The 21,678-nt window shown below is 39.9% G+C and overlaps 1 protein-coding gene across 6 annotated transcripts in view; it reads right to left on the bottom strand.

The window, feature by feature from the left end:
* Window positions 1-21,678, bottom strand: part of SVEP1 (sushi, von Willebrand factor type A, EGF and pentraxin domain containing 1) — a 254,513-nt gene that overhangs the window by 195,704 nt on the left and 37,131 nt on the right. For 4 of the 6 annotated variants that reach the window (XR_013829121.1, XM_079927084.1, XM_079927085.1 and 1 more), the window contains 6 exons: window positions 19,370-19,536; window positions 15,833-16,024; window positions 14,794-14,835; window positions 12,065-12,174; window positions 11,150-11,420; window positions 9,939-10,383 (listed from right to left, as the gene is read on the bottom strand). Coding sequence is in view for 5 of the 6 variants with exons in the window: in XM_079927084.1 (XP_079783210.1) it covers window positions 9,939-10,383; window positions 11,150-11,310 (606 nt within the window). In the remaining variant the exon portion in view is untranslated. Of the gene's footprint in view, window positions 1-9,938; window positions 10,842-11,149; window positions 11,421-12,064; window positions 12,175-13,719; window positions 13,827-14,793; window positions 14,836-15,832; window positions 16,025-19,369; window positions 19,537-21,678 lie in introns of those variants that run through there. The other 2 variants (XM_079927087.1, XM_079927088.1) reach the window with 2 other exon arrangements.

Below are 21,678 nucleotides of genomic sequence, written 5' to 3' on the forward strand. Positions count from 1 at the left end.
TATTGTGAATGCTCTACATTACGAGAAAGGAGGCTGTTAAGAGGAAGACCTTGAAGATAGAAGAAAGAAGGAGAAATATTCAGTAGAAGGTATTCCTGGGCTGAGGGAAGAGCCCATTACTCTAATAAAGGTGAGGACGTATGGTTAAATAGAGATGCATACAAGTTTAGAGGTGGAACTAGTGGAAATTTGAGAGAGTTCATATCTGCGAAAATTAGAAGTGTATGTATTTTAACCATATACACATATATACATTTTAAATATCACCTTTGAAATTTTATAAAACTATACTTTACATTAGCCACCAGTATATCCTATAACTAGGTGCAGTAGGATGGGCATTAAACGACGACGGCTACCAGGAGCGTTTCAGAGGGAATTAAGAAAAGAGTGCATCGAACTCACGTACCTCAAAAGATATTTTATACCCTCTAGCGATAACTTACAACTGGAAAAATATCCAACTTGGATTCTACTTAGTAAATGACTAAGTAAATTTACTAAGTAAACGAATTTTACTCTGTAAATGATTCAATCTTGTAATAAGCCCTGCTAAGAACTTAAAAATGTTTTTCTCTATTACTCTTGTAGGAAGTTTTGTCCTTAATTTTGAATGACATCTATTCACACAAAACAAGGTAGCCATCACGATTTCAACATACGTCGCAACTAGACTCAGCTCCTCAAGTTTATAGTTTTCGGGTTCACTGCAACTAGGAAAGAAAGAATGCTCTGAATTTGAAACATTGTTATTGCTTGACACTTTACACAAATAAAATGCAACTGGTTGAATGACCTAATGACAAAGGCAGACAGCAAGGAAGATGAATATTTAAAAAATCTTTTCATCAAGATTGATAAGAAAATGCACCTACTAATGCACTGCGTATTTCAGTTCCTTCTCGCTATCATTCATTTCAAATGAAGCGCTGTAACAACATTCATGGGCTACAACATCTCCCAGAACGTTTCCTATCCACAATTGGCCTCCAAACCAAAGCAGGTTACTGCATGTAAGCAGATTCTATGCCAGAAATACATTCTTCATATGGCCGGGGGAGATTTAGAGAATAGCGTTAAAAACCTACGGGAAAGGCAGAGATAATACAGAACAGGAAATTCCTTTTAATGTAGAAGTCTCTTAACCTGACAGCTTCCTCTGAAAAGCCAAAGAAGAACCATGTTTTCCCGAGAAAGGTTCATTTGGATTTACTAACTGACAACAAAATATTGATTATATTTTGCGGGATGCGTTTTTCCCCCCATCTCTCTCAGTATAATCTTTTATTTGGGAGTGAATGCCATATTATTTAGAAGCTTCTAGGAAACTAACATAGGAAGTTTCTGTTGCCAAAATTTAAATAGGTTGCTCAGGAACTTTGAGAGTTTTTCTAAAACAAAAAGCATGATCAGGCACAAGGACAAAGGTCTTTTTTAGTTAGGCAAGGCCTGACTCTTCCATCTTGAGCTGGGCCATTTGAGGAAGAAACGAAATGGGATTTCCAGATATTTCTCTGGTTAGACATACACTCTTCTTGACACACTGGTTTGGTAAAGACCACTCATCACTTCCTCAGTATCCACACTCTCCTTCCTCTTCAGTAACAAAACTCTGGAAAGCTAAGGACGGGATTGAGACCAAGTCCCCCTCGGTGAGATCTACGTGGAAGTATTGTGTGAATTGCTACAGAGTCTTCTTAAGTAGCAATATGACTGTCTTTATCCTTTCTTGCCTCCTGGAATGAGCCCCTGATGGTAGGAGCTCCAACAGCTATCTTGGACCATGAGGTGACCTGAAGATGATAGAACAGAGGTCTGAAAGAGAGGACTCTGGGTCCCTGAAGACATCAGACAGCTGCCATATTAGCTCTGATTTTTCTACTCAAGACTTAATTTGAGAGAGACAAAACTGTTTATCATGTTTAAGCTAGTGGTACTTTAGATTTTGCTACTACATCCAGCTAAATTTAATCTCAGCTAATATTGGGTTAAAAAGGAAGCTCAGAGGACAAACCAGAAGGGATTATACCATCTCAGGCTCTGCCAGTGATTGGTCCCTGTTAGAGTGTGGAACACAATCAAGGATCACAAAATGGAATTCTAAGTGCCAGGTGGGGATGCTGAGGAGAGAAATCACACCCAGAATTGTTACACACCCCAATCTGTCAAGAGTAAGCCCCACATGGACATATACACACTACCAAATGGTAAAATAGATAGCCAGTGGGAAGCAGCCACAAAGCACAGAGAGATCAGCTTGGTCTCTCTAGACCACCTAGAGGGGTGGGATAGGGAGGGTGGGAGGAAGATGCAAGAGGGAGGAGATATGGGGATATATGTATATGTATGGCTGATTCACTTTGTTGTAGGGTAGAAACTGGCACACCACTGTAAAGCAATTACACTCCAATAAAGATGTTAAAAAAAAAAAAAAGAGTAAGCCCCAAACTCAGATTTTTAAAAAATGCTATCTCCTGATTTTAAAATGCTTGCCAAAATTAAAACATACATTAAATATACATATGTATTTTAAAATATACAAATACACACACACACACACACACACACACACACATAGGCCATATATATATCACACAAATTAAGGGCCAATTGTAAAGCACCCATAGAATGACTATGGCCTTAAAGCCATGGTTTTTGTCTTCTGGGTTAAACTGGCGTTATATCTTATATAACACTTTAGAAGCTCTGGAGATGGGATTTCCTTCTTCTCCCTGGCTTTTGATACAACTCAACAAATGGAGGTAATACGTAAGATGTGGGTGGGGTGAGGGGTGGTGGGGAGGAGAAAGACCAGATGACAAAACGGACACTGGATTGACTCTACCTTCGGCATTCATTCAGCCCTGTGAGTACCATTTAGTTACCTAACCTCTCCTAGTATCCAGGCCTTTTCTGTAAAACTGATTCTGTAAAATCATAACATGAAAGCGCTTCATAAATTACAGATCACTTTACAAATGAAAGGTGTATCTGGTCAAGAATGAATACATTTAATAATTCTACTTCATGGTCACTGTTAAGAGAAATCCTCTCTAGCACATTGTACCAAGAGGACACTGGGGAAGGCTTTCCTATCCTCTGACCACAGAAGTGAAGTAGGACAGAGCAGTCTGCCCTTCCTCTGTGTTTCAGCATTCAGTCTTTGACCAAGTACCCTCATGATGCATTCCAACCAAACACCATATAATACTGGCAGCCAACAGTGATAAGTGTCTTTAACAGTAGCATACTGCACCCTCTTAATACATATCACAGTGTCCTGTATGCTGGGCATAACAAAACTAATAAATAAAATACACAGATACCAGACTAAGAAGAAATTAGAATTCAATATCTGACAATTATTTGCTCTCTCTCCAAATAAATTTCAGTACCATCTTTGCCTGGGAAATATACGAGAGGTCTGGATCTATTTTATGCACTGAGGATTCATTCATTCCTTCATTCCTCATTCACACTTCTAAAGTACAGATGGGATTACCAAAGAAGTTCCTACAGAAGACCAAGGCAACAGGAGAATTGTTTTAAAGCTTAAGAAGCACAAAAGAGAGAACACTTCCAGAGCTGTATTTAGCAAGATCATCTTTCCAGCATCAAAAAAGAACTTAGCTCCTTCAACGGTGAGTAATTCTTGACATCTAAATCATGCTCTGAGTTTGGAACAGCTGAATCCACTGCAGATTGTATGACTCCCCTCTACCTCTTCCAATAGGGAAGGAGAACCCAAATTTTGCTTATTCCTTCAGCATCTGGGCCATCAGAAAGACTGCTTCATAGGCTATTATGGGTTCATCGTATAGAAATAAAATAGCCTTAATTTTATTCATCAGGGTTTTAATCTGGTGGCGTCTCACACAACTCCAGGTTTTATCAGAACACTTAAAAGGTAAAGGTGTGAACGTGTAGCAGCGTGGACACATGATGACGATGCCCTTCCCTGGAAGCTAGGAAGAGTCTCCGCCTGTCTATTCCCAGTCTTCGGGCCACACCTAAAGCTCAGATTTTTGGCAAGGCAGCACGTGCCCCACCATCAGATCATATTTCTGGAACTCTGGAACAATAAAGAAAGCAGCAGTTTTTTCCAACGGAAGCTCCATGCTATGTTTGTGTAAGAGCTATTTAGCAAAAGTGAAGTGGGATGAGGGGCTCTGATTTTATTATGATGTGAAATGCTTAGGAGTTGAAGAGTTTTGCATTCATAGAGGGGCCAGTCCAAAATATGCACTTCAGGAAAGGCAATTTATAAATACATGTCAGGGAGAAAAACCAAAAGAAAGGTCACTGTGAAACAGTCATCTCTTGGAAAGGAAAAGCTGAAGAGCTTTTCGTTTGTTTTGTCAAAGGCTTTCATGTAATTAAGTTCAAGGTGCTAAATCTTTCCCCCAATCTATTGATTGTGTCTCTGGAGGGAACTGTACTAACTACAGATTTCACTGCTTTTGCCCTATACTCTTTGATGACAGTCGGGGATGGTGCCCCAAAAGAAAACATCTACATTGAAGTTCATCCATTCAAATAAAGTGTGTCTGTGCATACACTCCCCCCATCAAGTGGTACAATTCTGACACCCTATAAAAAATGAAGCAATACTGTTACCCTTTTTGTTTAGTCAATCGTATGTGCTGAGTAGATAACAGCAAATTTCATGTTGGTAAAGGAACTTCTCTATCTTGAAATTTTACATAAGAGGAGAAGATGTCTGAATTGGGAGGGGTAGCCATGTACTTGCAAGTGTGTATCTATGTGTTTGCATATTTGTCTGCCTGTGTTTGTGGCTGCGGACAGCTGTGAGGTCATTCAGTGTCAAATGGAAAAGGTTTGAAAAACTCATTTTTCTGGGGAAAATAATGAATAACCTCAAAAATGTCCCCATGATTTTCAATTTCACGTAAAGGCCAGATCACAATCAGTTCCAATATTACCATTCTATGCACACATGGGAATCTGATGAACTGTTTCATCTCCCTGAAGAAATGTCTAAATTTCCAAACAGAACCACACAGTTTATCATTTTCAAACTAATCCTGTGATAAAACAGGCTTGCTTGATCTCTTTGCCAAAATTCACATTCAAACTTCTACTAATACCATTTCTAAACACCAGTCATCTTCTATCAATTTTCTCCATAAATATCATATTCTAATTATACCTAAGCATACTCATCAGAGGCTTGGCAATGTCACAATAAAGACATGTAGGTTTCCAGGTTAGACAGGAACTGAGTCCAGCTGACCCTCTGCTGTACCTTCTCGTAACCCAACCAAAATGAGAAAAGGAAAATAAAGTCAAGGGAAAGTTCAGTTAAAACAAACTTTTGAGAAATTTCTGCTTGTTAGATTACAAACGGATCCAGACTGAAGAAAGGCACTGGGACCCCTATTGGCAATTCCACTTTCCAAGACAGGATGTAGTATTTGGAAGGAGAAAGCTGAAGACAGAGCAGGTCTTGAGGAAAGCAGTTCATACTCAACTCATTACCCATTGAACTGATTTGGATCAACAGTACTGAGAGGCCCTGGGCAGACCTGGCCAAGCCAAACAGAGGAGCTGGTCTATGGCAAGTTTTTCCCTGATGCAGAGGGGTTCTTCCCTGATGGAGTGGGCAGTGACATGAGGAATAAGGCCAGCCTTTGGGACTTCATGAGAACTCAGAGTGGAGGCCAACAGAGGACTGAGTCTACAAAGCTGAACCCTGCCTGGCGTAACTACTTCAATCAAGAGAGGACATCTTTAGGGAGTTCTTTTGTGTCTTAAAGGCAAAAGCCTTTCAAACTTCATAGGAAAGGGGAAAAAAAGCACAAATTAAAAGTAGATTCAACAGATTGATAAAATGGTAGATGCTAGCATCATAAACAAAATTCAAAGGCAAGTGAAACACAGAGAAAAGATACTTGCCGCAGACTTGGCAGCAGGAGGGTTAATATCATTAAGATTTAAAATGCATTTACAAATCACTAAGAAAAAGAAGCACCCTCAAATGAAAGATGGATAATAATCCCCAAATATTTTAAGAGGTATTCAAAAAAAGAGCTATATATGGCCAACAGTACATGAAAAAAGTGTTCAGCCTCACTAATGAGGAAAAACAATATAAAATGGGATTCTAGGGACTTCCCTGGTGGCACAGTGGTTAAGAATCCTCCTGCCAATGCAGGGGACACAGGTTCGATCCTGGTCTAGGAAGATCCCACATGCTGCAGAGCAACTAAGCCCCTGCGCCACAACTACTGAGCCTGCACTCTAGAGCCCACGAGCCACAACTACTGAGTCCGTGTGACACAATTACTGAAGCCCGCGTGCCTAGAGCCCATGCTCTGCAACAAGAGAAGCCACTGCAACAAGAAGCCCGCGCACAGCAATGAAGAGTAGCCCCTGCTCACCGCAACTACAGAAAAGCTCACACGCAGCAACGAAGACCCAACGCAGCAAAAAAAAAAAAAAAAAAAAAAAAAAGGGATTCTACTTTTCACATATAAATTAGGGGTGTCATGTTCAAATGATACTAACCTGTGTTGGCTGTGTCCTATATACAGACGCAGGCACTACATGTAGGAGTGCAATTTGGTACCCATTTTCTACAAAGCCACTTGGCACACGTAACAAAGGCCTTAAAAAATAGGCATCCTCTTTGAAGGAATAATACCTACCACTTCAGAAATTTGTATTAGGGAAATTATTAGAAATATGATAGTATTGTTTGTAACAGCCTAAATATATAATAATAGGTAATTACATGATAAAAATAAAAGCACATCCTGTGATGGAATACTGTGTGACCATGAAAAATGACAAAGTAGAAGTGTGTTTCTTATTATGAAAAGAAGACTGCAAAATATGATGGAAAAGTCAAGTTAAAAAAGAGAACATACAATACAATTAAACATTATTTATGCATGATATATGTACACATATGAAAACACACCTACTACCTTGACAACTGCAAAAAGAAGGATATGTACCAAAATATTACAGTGTATTTACAGAAATTTTTTCTGATTATTTTATCTTCTACAATAAACACTATCAGTAAAATAAAATGTATTCTTAAAAAACGAATCAAAGAGACTTGGACAAGAATTCAGATACAGAAGTCATGTTTAAAAAACCAACGTTTCTCTACATCAAGAATAATTGTCTAACAGCTCATACTACTCAATAACAAAAAAACAAACAACCCAATCGAAAAATGGGAATAAGACCTAAATACATGGACTATTACTCAGCCATAAAAAAGAATGCAATAATGCCATTTGCAGCAACACGGATGGACCTAGAGATTATCATGCTAAGCGAAGTAAGTCAGAAAGAGAAAGACAAATACCATGTGACATCACTTATATGTGGAATCTAAAATACAACACAAATGAACATATCTATGAAACAGAAACAGTCTCACAGACATAGAGAACAGACTGCGGTTGCCAAGGGGGAGGGGGAATGGGGAAGGGAAGGATTGGGAGTTTGCAATTAGCAAATGCAAACTAGTATATACAGGATGGATAAACAACAAGGTCCTACTGTATAGCACAGGGAACTATATTCAATATCTTGTGATAAACCATAATGCAAAACATATGAAAAAGGATATATATGTATAACTAAGTCACTTTGCTGTACAGCAGAAATTAACACAACACTGTAAATTGACTATACTTCAATAAAATTTTTAAAATTTTTAAAAAGTATAAGAGGAATAATTGTTTGAAATTTAATTTGAAAAGATGCTATTCATGATAGTATTGAATAGAATACATTTAGGTCTAAATTTGAAAAATATATGCAGGACTTAATTACTAGAAATCTATGGCTTTACTGAAGGATACAAAAAGAACTGGTTATAAATGGACATACCATATTTTTGACTTGGAAGGACTATTATTATAAAATGTAAATAATCCCCAATTTAATTCTATATTTTCTATATTGAAATCAAAATCCTGGCTGGTTTCATTTGGAATATGTGAAAGTGAATTGAAAATTCATATTAAGTAATAAATATAAAAGAACTGATTTAAAAAGAAAAGATAAGAAAAAGGAGAATTTGCACTACCAGATATTTAAATATATTGTAAGGTTATAATAATTAAATCACTTTTTGAAAGCTTAAATAGATAGATAATAGGATAGACTATCCTATCATCCAGGATAATAAAAAATTCATAGAAAGCCAGGAGGAGATCAAATACCCATAAGCTTTTAGTGTATGATAAAAGTGGCATTCAATTAAACTGGAAAAGGATGAATGGCTAGTAAACAAATGATGCTGGGACGATTGGTTAACTGTTTATTAAAAAATAAAGTTAGACATCTTTGTCATACCATACACTAAAACAAGCTCCTGACAGATTAAACTGTTAGATGGGAAAATATTTCTCTGATTTGGGAAATGAGAAAGCCATTCTAAGAACATAAGCAAATGTAGGATCTTAAAGACAAAGTTTGATGGATTTGGCTAAATACAAATTTAAATCATCCATCTAACAACACTGTGATAAAGAAAAGTAAAAGGCAGTGAACTGGAGAAACATTTGCAGCATGTATAAAAAAGAGTGACCAGTCTTACTATGTAAAGAGCTTTTACAAATCATTAAAATAAACTAACAAACACGTACCATAATTGCAAAATGGGCAAAAATTATGACCAGGTAATTATCAAAGGAAAAATACAAATGCCCAGTAAATGTATCAGAAAATGTTCATTCCCCAGTAAAACTAAAACAATTGAATTTGCCAAAATGATACCTCTATTCACCTACCAAATTGGCAAAGACATTAAAAATATGAGCACATGTTATTGGTGACCATGTGGCAAACTTACTGCTGTGATAGCTCTGCTGGTGGGAATGTTAATCTATACAAGCCTCCAAGGGAGAACTGGAAATATGTATCAAGTAGTTTACAAATGTCCGTATCTTTAATTCAGCAACTTTACAGAAATTCTTCCTACAGAAGTAATCAAAGGGGTCCATAAATATTTGTGTTTACCATGACAATAAAAACCTAAGTGTCCAACAACTGGTGACAGGTAAAATAGATCATAGTATATGCACCCATTAGATTAGTATGCAACTTAGGTAGGTATATAATAACTATATTATATTACATATATAATGATGTAGATCATTTCATGATATAACAAATGAAAAATGTAGACTACAAAAGAGCAAGACACCAGTTTGGTTTAAAGTATGTGCAGATGTGCATACTGGGCAAATGTTCAACAACATGTAAACAGTGGCTTTATAAGGGTGATGGGATCAGAGGCTTCGTTCCCCCACCCCCTTTTCCTCCTCTGATTTCATTCATTTCACAAAAATTGGCTTGCTATCATGTGTCTGACATTTCTATATGCTCCAAATTTTCTTCAACTGAACATGTGTCACGTTGTAATTAGAAAAAGTTAAATTTTGGAAAAGTAAAAGTCCAGCATCTTAAACTGACTTCCTCTACCAGGTGCTAAAAATCTTGTAAAAGACTCAGAGCAACGAAATTCATATTGAAAGCATAAAGTCACGTACCAGAGAATTGGCGAAATGCTCAGGTCACTTTACCTCTTACCTTTAGAGACACTTCATAAAACATACTCACCTGTTCCAGTTTGGCCACGGTTTGTCCCTACGAGCGTGAATTGTGAAGGGCATCTCAAGGACCTCTTCCTAAGAGGGTCCTCAAAGACCACTTAATAAGGAGCCTGACATCTTCCTAAGCCTTTAAAATCCATCATCCCAAGGGACCCCACCCACCAACAATAGAAGGGTAGGTATGATTCTGACTTTGGGGATGGGGACGCTTGACTCAGGGTGCTGTGGCTTGCCCTAGGCTGAGCCGGGCTTTGAGCCGGAGAGGCAGCGGTGGGTGGGCAGGGCCGGGGCGCGGGCTGGGGCTGGGGCCGGGGCCGGGAGGGGCGGGCACCTTACCGCGGCTTGCTGGAAGGCGCCCTTGGTGTAGGTGCCGCCACCGCGGTAGGTGATGGCCGGGATCTCGCGGCTGAGCAGCGCGCACTTGTGCTGGTGCGCGCGGCGGGAGGAGATGTAATCGACGCGCGGCACCACGTTGTTCTTGGACGAGAAGGTCACGATGGCCACGCGCGTGGCCGTGGGCACCACGGGGAAGTCGGACAGCAGCTTACGGACGAACTTGAGCTCGCTGAGGAAGTTGGCTTGGCCCACGCTGGACGACTCGTCCACCAGGAAGACGAGCTCCAGGCGCTCGCTGAGCTCCCGCAGCCGCCGCACGCGTCGCCGGAAAGCCTGGCCCAGCCGCTCCACTTTGCTCTCCTCCGCCGCCGCGTCCTCGCCGGGCGCGGGCGGAGCGGGCAGCCGCCCCGGGGTCTCGGGCGCGGCCTCGGGGAAGAGGCGGAAGCTGAAATTGCGCGACGGGGACAGCTGCTGAAAGGTCGCCCAGCCCGAAACGAGCGCCAGACCCCAGCAACAAAAGGCCAGGCGCGCCCACATTGCGCTGGAGACGGAGCGGCCGCCCGGGGCGCAGGCGTCGGCCCGGCGCGGAAAGATGCTCAGCCGCCCGGCTCGCTGAGGGGCGTGCGCGGCGCGGGGCTCGGGGCACGGGACGGCGGCCGCGAGCCTCAGCGCCCTCTCATCTGACACTGGGGACACAGTCCAACCTCCTCCGGCCGCCCGGGGACAAGGGATGGAACGGCGCGCGCTCGCTACCCCTCTCGCTCTCGTCTTTTCTCTCCCCTCTCTCCTCCTCCTCGCTCCCCCTGAAGCCTATAAAATGTTTGAAGGAAAGGGGGCAGTCAAGAAAAACCTCCCGCTTCCCTCCTTCTCTCCCTCCTATCTCTGTCTCTCCCTCTCCCCTCTCCTTCCTCTATCTCTGCCTCTATCTCTCTCCTCCCCCTTCTCATTCTCCTCCCGAGTTCAAGCCAAAGACTCTCGGAGATTCCATGACACCAGAACCCCGCGTCTGTCAGGCTGTCAACATTCCCGCAGCAAGCGCACTAGCGCCGAAGCCCTGATTGATCCCATATGTCTGGCAGGAGCTGCAGAGGAATTCACTGGAGATGGATCCAGATACCGAGAGTGCCACAGTAATTGGAAACACTTCGTAGAGGAAACACACACGGACTGGCCAGGGAGTTGAAAGCATCCTTTGAAAATTGCTTGCTCACCTTTTGTGTCTCTTTTTCCCTCTCCGGTTCCTCAAAGCCCTCACCAAGTGGATGTTTATTTGACTTCCCTGGTGGGGCTTTCTGGTTGTGTGAGTGTGTCCTCTTGAGGGTCGCCTCAGATCACACCATATAAGGGTTGCATCTACCCCTATGCAGCCCATAGGGATGATTCGTCATGGTGCTGCATTCATGCATTTATTTATTCATCCATTTGGTCACTCCTTCATTCAGTCAACAAATAGTTTTGAGCACCTATTGTGTGCCAGGACACCTGGAATATAAGGAGGAACACAAATTGACATAGATCTTGTCCCCAAGGAACTTATAGGGTAACAAGTGACGTGACCATTAACCAGATATTTCACAAATAATGTATATAATTACAGCTGACCATGCTAAGGCTATGAAGGAGATCTTAAGCAGATAGATTTGACCTTAGAAGACCAGGGAAGCATTTGCGGAGGACATAAAGTTTGAGCTGAAATCTGATGATGAGCAAGGGTCCCTTTTCCCCAGTCCTCTTTCATGTGCCCGGTGGTCTGTTTCAACAGGTGAGACCCATAGAGGGCTATTTCCTTGGCTTTGAATGGTACCTGGCACATAGCTACTTTGAAACACAAGTTGCCACCTGGGGGTAGTTTTTCCAAAACAAAACCCCGAAAGGGATGGTGCAAGTGCAAAGAAGGAGTAAACTTTGCATAAGAGGTGGAGTAAACTTTGTAAAAATGATTCTAGCTAGGAGTCAGGAGCCCGGTGTAGATATGCCTCTGCAATTATATAAATCCTCTGAACCAAGACACTTCCAACGCTTGGCTTCAATTTCCACATCTGTTTCATGATGGAATTCAATGATCTCAGAGTTTCCTTTGTCTCTAATATTAGATGATTTAATTCCATCTATATTTAATGAAATACCTTCACAGTATATTGGTTGAAATGTTAGGGCTCTTGGAGTCTGTTTGCCCAGAATGAAGTCTTGGCTCTGCCATTCAGTAGTGGTATGACCTTGACATTAGTTTGCTCATCTGTAAAATGGAGTAATAATAATAGCATATTAAAGGTTATTGTGAGGATCTAATCATAAAAACAAAGTTCTTAGGCTAGTGCTTAGACTATAGCATGTACTCTACAAATGCTGGTTGCTATTATTGCCACATTTAACCATAAATACTCTTCAAATCCTCATTTTTCTAGGATTTTTCTATTTGACCATCTACCGTGCTAGAATATTAGATACTGAGGATTTAAAGCTGAATAAGACTCAGTTCGAGTCTTCCAGAAGTTCAAAGGATATCAGAAGAGAACACAGACTTGCAAACAATTACAGAGCAGTAGGATGATTGCAAGGATGGAGAGAGCAAGGAGAGAAAGTTCTCGATCTTCCCCGGGAATAAGCAAGACCTCATTTGAGCTGAGACTTTAAAAAAAGAGAAAGTCTGTCCAAATTTCATCTACTCGGTGTTATTTCGAACACATCATTAAGAGCTAATATTTTAGGACCTTTATGTGCCAGGCACTGTGGCAGCCACTATGTGTATTTGCTCATATGCTCCCAAAGAGACCCAGGGATGTAGACGATTGCTTTAGGACTTTCTGGTTGCAAGCAATAGGCACCCAACTTCTCCTTGCTGAAAACAAGAAGGGATTGCTTTGCTCAGTAACTAAACTGGACAAAAGGCAGTGGTGGACTGGTCTCAAAAAGCCTTGGAAAAGGAAATCAAGAACTACGTAAGTCTTCCATTTTTCTCTCTCTTCTGCTTCTCTTTGTATGTTGGATTAAGTTTCTGTCTTTGGATTTATGACCTGAGAAGGAAAGACTCTTCCCCCTAAGCTCAAGTTAAAAAAAAAAATCAAGAAAAACCACCACCCCCATGACCCTAAAGAAAGACTCCACTGAAGCAAGCATGGGTTATATGCCCATTCCTTAGCCCAGCACTGTGATGAAGGGGATGGGCCATTATAATTGTCCTAACTTAGGTCATATGCTCACTGTGGCAGAGACTCCTGGTCACCTACCTACCATATCTGGTCTCCCCTTCTTGAATAGCAATAGAGCTCTTGAGTTTTAGCTGGGCACAAAGGTACCCAAAATAAAGATTACATATCCCAGCCTCCCTTACAGATGAATGCGGCCGTGATGCTAGAATCTGGGTAATGACATATAAATCCTGGTTCTGTGTGGCAGCTTCGAGAAAACCTCTTTAAAAGACAGCTGCTTCTTTTGTTGGTTGTCTCCTTTCTTCCCTTATTCCATTTTCTGCCTGGAACATGAATATGGTGTCAGACCTCTAGCAGCCATCTTGGATCATGAGAATAATGGTCACATTATAGCAACAGCTGAGTAGTAATCTAGAACGAGCCTGGGTTCCTGCAGACTTCACAGAGGAAAACCACCACAGTCATCTCAGATTGCCTATCTACCCCTTTTAATTGAGTTTTCCCGTTACATTCAGCTGAACTTGATCCTGTATAATAAACTCAAACCTGCAGCCGTGGAAGCTATCCTCTCAATATATGCTTTCATAAATGCTATGGCAGAGAAAAGAGGACATACATAGTGAGTTACTCACTACCCCCAAAAGTGACACACATCACTTCTGCTTCATTTCATTGTCCAAAAAAAGATGCATGGCCCTGTCCAATTCCAAAGGTTGGGAAGTACAATCCTACCATAGTCCTAGAAAGCAGAAAGTAGAAATATTTAGTGAACAGAGCAAATAATGACCATATTGAGTCACCTGAATTGGGAAGACAGTTGAGTTCAAAAAGCAAAGTGGAGACAAAACCCTGGGAAGCTTAGTCTGCCCTAAAATTGAGGAGGTTCCTATAGGAAAGTTATAAATCAATTTCTGCAAGGACTTTCTGATCTTTAGTTTGGGATAGTAAATTCACCTGATGCCTGCTGTATTACATATAACTGTGATGAATTACGTAGCAGTGGTTGACTCTAGCAGGAGTTTGTAATTGAGAAGCTATACATTTGATTAAATTCTTCTTTTCTACATTTTTCATCCCATGAAAAATGTTCCAGAAGCAACCTAAAGGTACTGAAATGACACCATGGAGCCAGACTGAGAAAAAACTACCTGGGATTCATCTCATGACATAAAGACTTACGTGGAAAAAAAAAAAACAAAAACGTGTGTTGGTGGTGTAAGGGATGGGGCATGCCTTATATTTTTCTCACCACCTGCACCCTGATCAACAAGAAAGTGAACCTCAATCCCTGTCTATCCAATGGGACTTGTGTAAAGGACACCCACTTTCACCCCACCCTTCACTGCAACCACCTTCCTACATTAAAGCAGGTGCTGTAAAAAGACAGGACAGATTGTAGGGGGGAGAGATAGAAGGGGAAGTGAGGAAGAAAGAAGAGAGTGGTGCCGGCAAAGGTCCTTCTGAGATGTCAAGAATCAAGTCCCGTAAATGGAAGCAGAGGCAGGAAAAGTTTCAGTTTCCATGCATGTTGGGCACAGTATCTTGTTTTGTTTTAAAATCTATCACACAGTGTTAGTGAATCACAGCGACAGGCAGTAGGGACAGTAGGAAGATGCCACCTTGTGACTGTATTTTATAAGACTATCAGTTGTGAATTTAACAAAGACATTCTCCCCTGCACAGATTGTTTCTTTAAGTAGAAGTACCTGAAGATGGAGTTCACGATGGAAAAGTCTTAGCAGTGGACACTGTAAACAATTAAAAAGCAGTAAACATAAGAAAATGTTATAATGCTAGATACAGATACAAAATTTTAAATACATATCATTTTATGTGTCTTATTTCATTTAATCCTGCCATAAATCCTGAAATATAGTGGGTACTCCATTTTTATGGGTGAAGAAATAAAGCTATATGAGGTAGCCATAAAGTCTGGAAATAAAAATGGTTTATTGCTATTACATTTCAATGCATGGTGTGTTTAACGTGTTGTCCCTTGCTAGCAGCGCAAGCTTGCAGTGAAGGTGGCAATTAACACATCACGTGTGTCCATCCCTGCATTTGTATGTACAGTGCACTGCCTCAGATAATTTTGGTCTCTGATTTCTGTGGACAAAACCTGAGCCTTTAACAAGCCCCAGAGGAAGGAATCAAGGGAGTTCAGAGCTGGCAGCTTCCTTCACACAACCATGTCAGCCAAACCAGTTTTGGAAATTATCCAACCAGTCCCTCACCTTCTGGCTTCATGGGTGGTGAGTGTGCCAGCCTGTTGGAACCACTCCTGGTACCCTTCCCCGAGCCTGTCATATGCTGGCATTAACTGGTTACATGATACAATACATCTTTTCAGACACGTTACTTCAAAGAAAAATGGTCCCGAGACACGTGCTTTCCACAGGTCACACCACACCATCACCTTTGCCTTGTGTTTGGGTGGCTGAAGTTCAGTGTGGGTTGTCTTATTGTCTCCTGACCCAGCATTGCATCTACTGTTTGCCTCCCCTTTTACATAAAAAGTAGCTTGGTCTCAGTCTTTGGCATTCTTATCCAGGAGATCTGAGCTCCTTGAGCACATTTCCAAACAACAATTGGGATTATCCTCAGCTAAAGTTTGTAGGATTTAACATCTTGAACTGGTGAAAGGCACGTGGATTGAGAATTTTTCATGTGGTACTGAGAAGTACCCCCAGTTTCTAGAATGCTCTTTGAGCTGCCTATTATGTCCGCAGTGACCATTTCCTTTACCTCTTCAGAAACAGTCATCCACAAAACAGTGTGCCCAAAACATTGCCTGTGTTCTTGAATTTATGAACCAGCCTTCCAAAGGTGCTCTCTTCCAGGACACGCACTGAAGGACTCTTAGATTCACTGACAGGACCAGCCCTCATGTCCACTTAGAAGTACAGGATAGTGTGTTCATCTTTCATCATCTTCAACCTGTAAAAAATAAAATAGCATCATTTATGTTTCTAGATATTATATCCAAGGTCAAGGCTTGAACCAAACTCCATTTGTGATTTTCACCGTAATTCTTGAGGTTGCTCTGCTAAAAACAAATAATAATAATGATAAAAGTTTTTAAAAGGCATATTCTTTTTATCTTTCTCTTTTCTTTCTCCCACCAGTGTGTGGAATACAAAGAGATCAGTAAAGATAATTTCCTGTTGACAAATTATGACACCACCACTCCCATCTGGAGGCAGCTATAACTATAGTTACTTTATAAAATTTATTTTTAAATTATCATGCAGTAAAATTAACTTTTTGTGGGTGTACAGCTCCATGAATTCAAACACATATACAGATTCATGTAACCACACCCACAATCAGGCAGCAGAACAGTTCCATCACTCCAAAAAACTCCCTTTGCAGTTACACCCTGCCCTCACTCCTAATCCCTGGCAACCCACTGATCTGTTCTTCATCACTATAGTTTTGTCTTTTCAAGAATCATATAGATGGAATCATACAGTATGTAATTTTCTGAGACTAGCTTTTTTCACTCAGCAAAAGAACTTTGAAATTCATCTAAGTTTGTGTACAGGTGTTTATATGAAGTTAAATTTTTACTGACTTAGACTAAATACCCAGGGATAGGATTACTAAATCATATGGTAAAGTATGTTTAATGTTTTAAGAAACTGCACAAATGTTTTTCAGAGTGGTGCATGTACCATTGCTCATTCACAATAGAAATGTATCAGTTCTAGTGGTTCTGCATCCCATCCAGCACCCGGTACTGCGTGTGTGTGTGTGTGTGTGTGTGTGTGTGTGTGTGTGTACACATATAATTGTATGGGTACATATATATAATATATATGTAATATATATAATTCTAGATTGATAGTCCTCTTTCTCTGTCATCTTGAGTCCACTATTGAGCCCATTCAGCAAATTTTAAATTTCAGTTATTATATTTTTCAGTTCTACAATTTTAATTTGATTCTTCTTTATATCTTCTATTTGTTGGAAGAACATTTCTATTTTTCCATTTGTTCAAGGGAGTTTATAATTGCTTGTTGAAGCATTTGTATGATAGCTGCTTTGTGATATAATTCCAATATCTGTCAGCTGGCATTGTCTTTTCCCATAAAAGCTGTGATTTCTTTTTTTTTTTGGACGGCAAATTGCATTGTTTCCAGAGTATTTTGAATATCATGTTATGAAATTCTGAGTCTTATTTAAGTCCTATAGAAAGAATTGTTTTTTTTTTTTTTTTGAGCTGGCAGTTCTGTGGGATCTGGCTCCAGTGTTAGTTCAGATTTCAAAGTTTTTGCAATGCTATTAAGATTTTTCCTGTGTGTGAGGCCCCAGCGGTCAATCTGGGATCTGGGGGGTGTTCTCTTTTATAGTTCAGCGGCTAACTGAGCTCAGATGCCTGCATGGGCAGCTCAGAAGCTCCAAAGCCATCTGTTCCTCCTGATCTCCCCCATGACACGCCACTTTTCTGGGGGTTCCCCTTTTCAGTCCTTTGCCCCGAAAAACTGAGACTTTAGTTGCCTCACTCTCCTGCTTACTTCTGTGACTATGTTTTGCATTTGGGCCAAATGGTAGGAGGACAGTGAGGTTCTGCCCCATCCTCCTGAGTTTACAAATCCACTGATAAGAGAGGAAGCTTCTTCCTCCAAGTTTTGGGTCCTGATGTTGCTTTGCAGCCTCTGCCATCACTGCTGCTGCCAAGACATTGCCTGAGATTTGGGAAATATTGTACAAAAACAGGGAGGGGAAAAACAAACACATATACTCTCTCTTTCCCACTCTTCTGCACCTATGCCTACCTATGGGCTTCAGACTCTTGCACGGAGTCCCAGAGGATCCTAGAAGGGGAAGAAAATGGTAAACTCACTGCTGGTTCAGTGGTACTTTACATTCTGGTCTTCTTCCCCAAGCTACCTGCTACTGTTAACTTTCTGAATCCTCAAATAGTGGCTCCACGCACCCTATAGATTTTATAGTTGTCATTAGACAGGGTGGAATGTATTTACACCTTCTTACTTAGAACTAGTACCATCACTTTATATTTGAATAGCGATTTTATTTTCCTTCATTACTCTTCCAAGGTTATCTGTTCATTTAAATTTTTATACTTCTTAAGAAAGTCTTAGTAATTTAAATTCTGTTAGGAAATTGTCCTTAATTTAAATGTAGACTTAAAATTTATCAACGTAAAGATTTAAGTAGCATACATTGTCAATTATTATATTCTCCGCCATATGTATGGTATTAGTTTCTTTCCAATGTTATATATTGGTAATTTGACTTTTTTTTCTCTTGATTACTCTCACAAACATTTAATCTATTTTGTGGTGCCTTTTACAGAACACTTGGACTCTTTGCTTTTTGATACATTAATTTATGCTTTTATCTTGAATAATTCTTTTTGTAGTTCCAAAACTTGAGTCCTTTCTTTATTTGTTTTCATTTATTGTTTTTTTGTTTGTTTGTTTTTTGCGGTACGCGGGCCTCTCACTGTTGTGGCCTCTCCCGTTGCGGAGCACAGGCTCTGGACGCGCAGGCTCAGCGGCCATGGCTCACGGGCCCAGCCGCTCCGCGGCATGTGGGATCCTCCCGGACCGGGGCACGAACCCGTGTCCCCTGCATCGGCAGGCGGACTCAACCACTGCGCCACCAGGGAAGCCCTATTCTGTTTTTTAAATAGAGCTCTTGCAGATATCATTTCCACTGAGCATAACCTTAGCTCAATCTCATGTGTAGTGTCATTATTGTTCTCCAAACAATTAGACTTTTATTGCCTCTTTGGCCCATAAATTATTGAAGTGGGGAATTTATTTTATTTTAATGTTATTATTTTAACTCAGTGTTTTTACGTTTTGTTAAACTATTTTTAAGTTAATTTTCAGGTTTCTTTCATTGAGGTCTGAGAACAGGACTGCACATTTTTTGTTCTTATTGAAATTTCTTAGGATACAGTAAAACATACCATTAGATTTTGGGGAAAAAAATAAGCATTTTTGGTTGTAAGATATAAATTCATCTATCTTATAAATCAACTTTATTGTATACATTACTCAAATACTCCATATCCGCATTCACTTTAATCTGTTCCATCTGTTCAAGACTGTAAGCACGTTAAAATCTGGTACAGTCATTTTTTGACACTTTTTACTTATGTTTTGGGGGTTTGCTTTATATTTTTGTGATATATTAAATTTTATGCATAAATGTTTGTAATAGTTATATTCTGTGAATAAATACTCATTAACAAGCTAACTTCGTAACTTCAACAACATAAAATCAGCTTTATTCATTTAATATATTTACCTTGAATTTTACTATGTCTGGACGGCACCTCAGCTTTACTACAACTATATTATCATGATCATTATCAATATCACTGTTTTCAATTCGCTTGATATTTCCTTACTCAGTCTTTTTTATCTCCTTCTCCGTCTCTCTTTGAAATGTCTTAGGAGGAGGATATTAGATTTCTGATGGATTAAAGAGACAAATATGAATTAAATCATAAAGAAACCAGAAGAATACACAGATGAACATTTATAAGATTGTAGCGTGTGGAAGGTTTTAATCATGTAAACGAAGGAAGAAATCACAAAGCGAAACATTAATTTGACAACATAGCAATGAACACTCTTATCATCATAACATATCATAAACAAATTAAAAGGACAATGACAAACTGGAAAATGGCAGAAGAAATTTTATCATCCTTACGTATAAAAAGCATTGTTTTTAAGTCTACATTAGCAAGACAACTGAAAATATAGACAAAGGGTAATGGAAAGGCGATTCTGAGAAGAATAAATTCAGATGGACACCAAGCATATGAATAACTACTGAACCACATTTATAATTATAGAAATATGCATTATAACAGAAACAAGAAACTTTTTTTTTCTGCATTTCATGTTGGCAAAAATTAATGAATATATATTCAACCCTGGAAGTGGCTAAGCCTGGGTTGGCAGAAACAAAGCATGTGTGCTTTCATTCTCCAATCCCTCGTTGAGGTTAAACACCACTAATTTATCTCAGCATTCTCTGCTGCTGGACCCAGATGTGGTCTTGCAGTCCTTCCCATCAAGGAGTACCAAGTCACCACTACTAACTAACTGATGTTAGTACTCCAATGGAATGTATTTGCCATTCCTAAAGTTTAATGAAAGTGGAGCTATTCTACATGGCTAGCCCTTGGCAGCCTAATTCAATAATATGATTTTTTTTAAAGGTATGATAATGATCATATCCTTTAGCTAGGAATCCTTTCTAAGGAGAAAATCAGAGCCGAGTACACACATTTATGTACAAGGCTGGAAGTTACGGTACTAATTATAAAAGTAAAATGCTAGGAACATTGGAAATAATCTTAACGTATAATAATAAGAGAATGGGGACTTCCCTGCTGGCGCAATGGTTAAGAATCCACCTGCCAATGCAGGGAACAAGGGTTCGAGCCCTGGTCCGGGAAGATCCCACATCCTGCAGAGCAACTAAGCCCCTGCGCCACAACTACTGAGCCTGTGCTCTAGAGCCCGCGAGCCACAACTACTGAGCCCGCATGCCACAACTACTGAAGCCCACGCACCTACAGCCCATGCTTTGCAACAAGAGAAGCCACCGCAATGAGAAGCCCGCAACGAAGAGTAGCCTCTGCTCACCGCAACTAGAGAAAGCCTGCCTGCAGCAATGAAGACCCAACGCGGCCAAAAATAAATAAATTAATTAATTAATTTTAAAAAATAAGAGAATGGTTAGATGAAGCATATTAAATACATAAAAAGAAAATTTAGTCATTATGCTTATAGTTTCAAAAAAATTTAATGCTATAAAAATACTCAGTACATCCTGTTAAATTGGGATGGGGGAGGCAAAAAACCCACTGGTGTCATGTGAATTGTTTTAAAAAATATGCACATATAAAACCATGATAAAAGGAAACATACAGATATGTAATAATGTTCATCTTAGGTAGAACAATAACTACCAATTCTTATTTCATTCATTATATGTTGAGAGGGTAGAGAAACTACCCTCTCTACCTCTTGATAGGGGAGCAGCGAGATCACGTGGCAGAAGATCATGTGGAAGAAAAATATTATTGTGGACCTCTTTGGGAAATACATTCTACCACTCAATATTAGAAGCAAATCTGTCACTTTTGGGAATCTCCTACCTGCTCTTCAACTTGCCAGTCTCATACTTGAGAATTCTAACTCTTCAGAGAGCTTTAATATATTCAGTGGGTCTTCAGCTGATGTAGGTCTAAAAAATAGGAACTTCTCTCTTGTTTCACTACTTTATAAAGAAACAATTTGCAGTGGCATAATTTATCCCTTGTGGAATGTGATTTGATCTCAGACTTACAATGTTTGCAAACTGATACAGTTTAAAATGAAGCAACATACGCCACTAATTTCTGTTTATCCTGTTAATTTGTGCATTGTTTTCCTCCAGCCAGATGTTTCTTATACTTAATTTGCCTAACAATATTCAGACTAGAAAACCATTCTAGCGTTAAAAGGATGCACCAAACATACCCACATTCATTTTCCATATCCTTGGCTCTTTCTAGATCTGCCTTGCATTTTTCAACATCCTTAATTTCTATTGAA

Source organism: Stenella coeruleoalba (genome assembly GCF_951394435.1).
Source record: "Stenella coeruleoalba genome assembly, chromosome: 7".
Classification (NCBI taxonomy): Eukaryota; Metazoa; Chordata; class Mammalia; order Artiodactyla; family Delphinidae; genus Stenella; species Stenella coeruleoalba.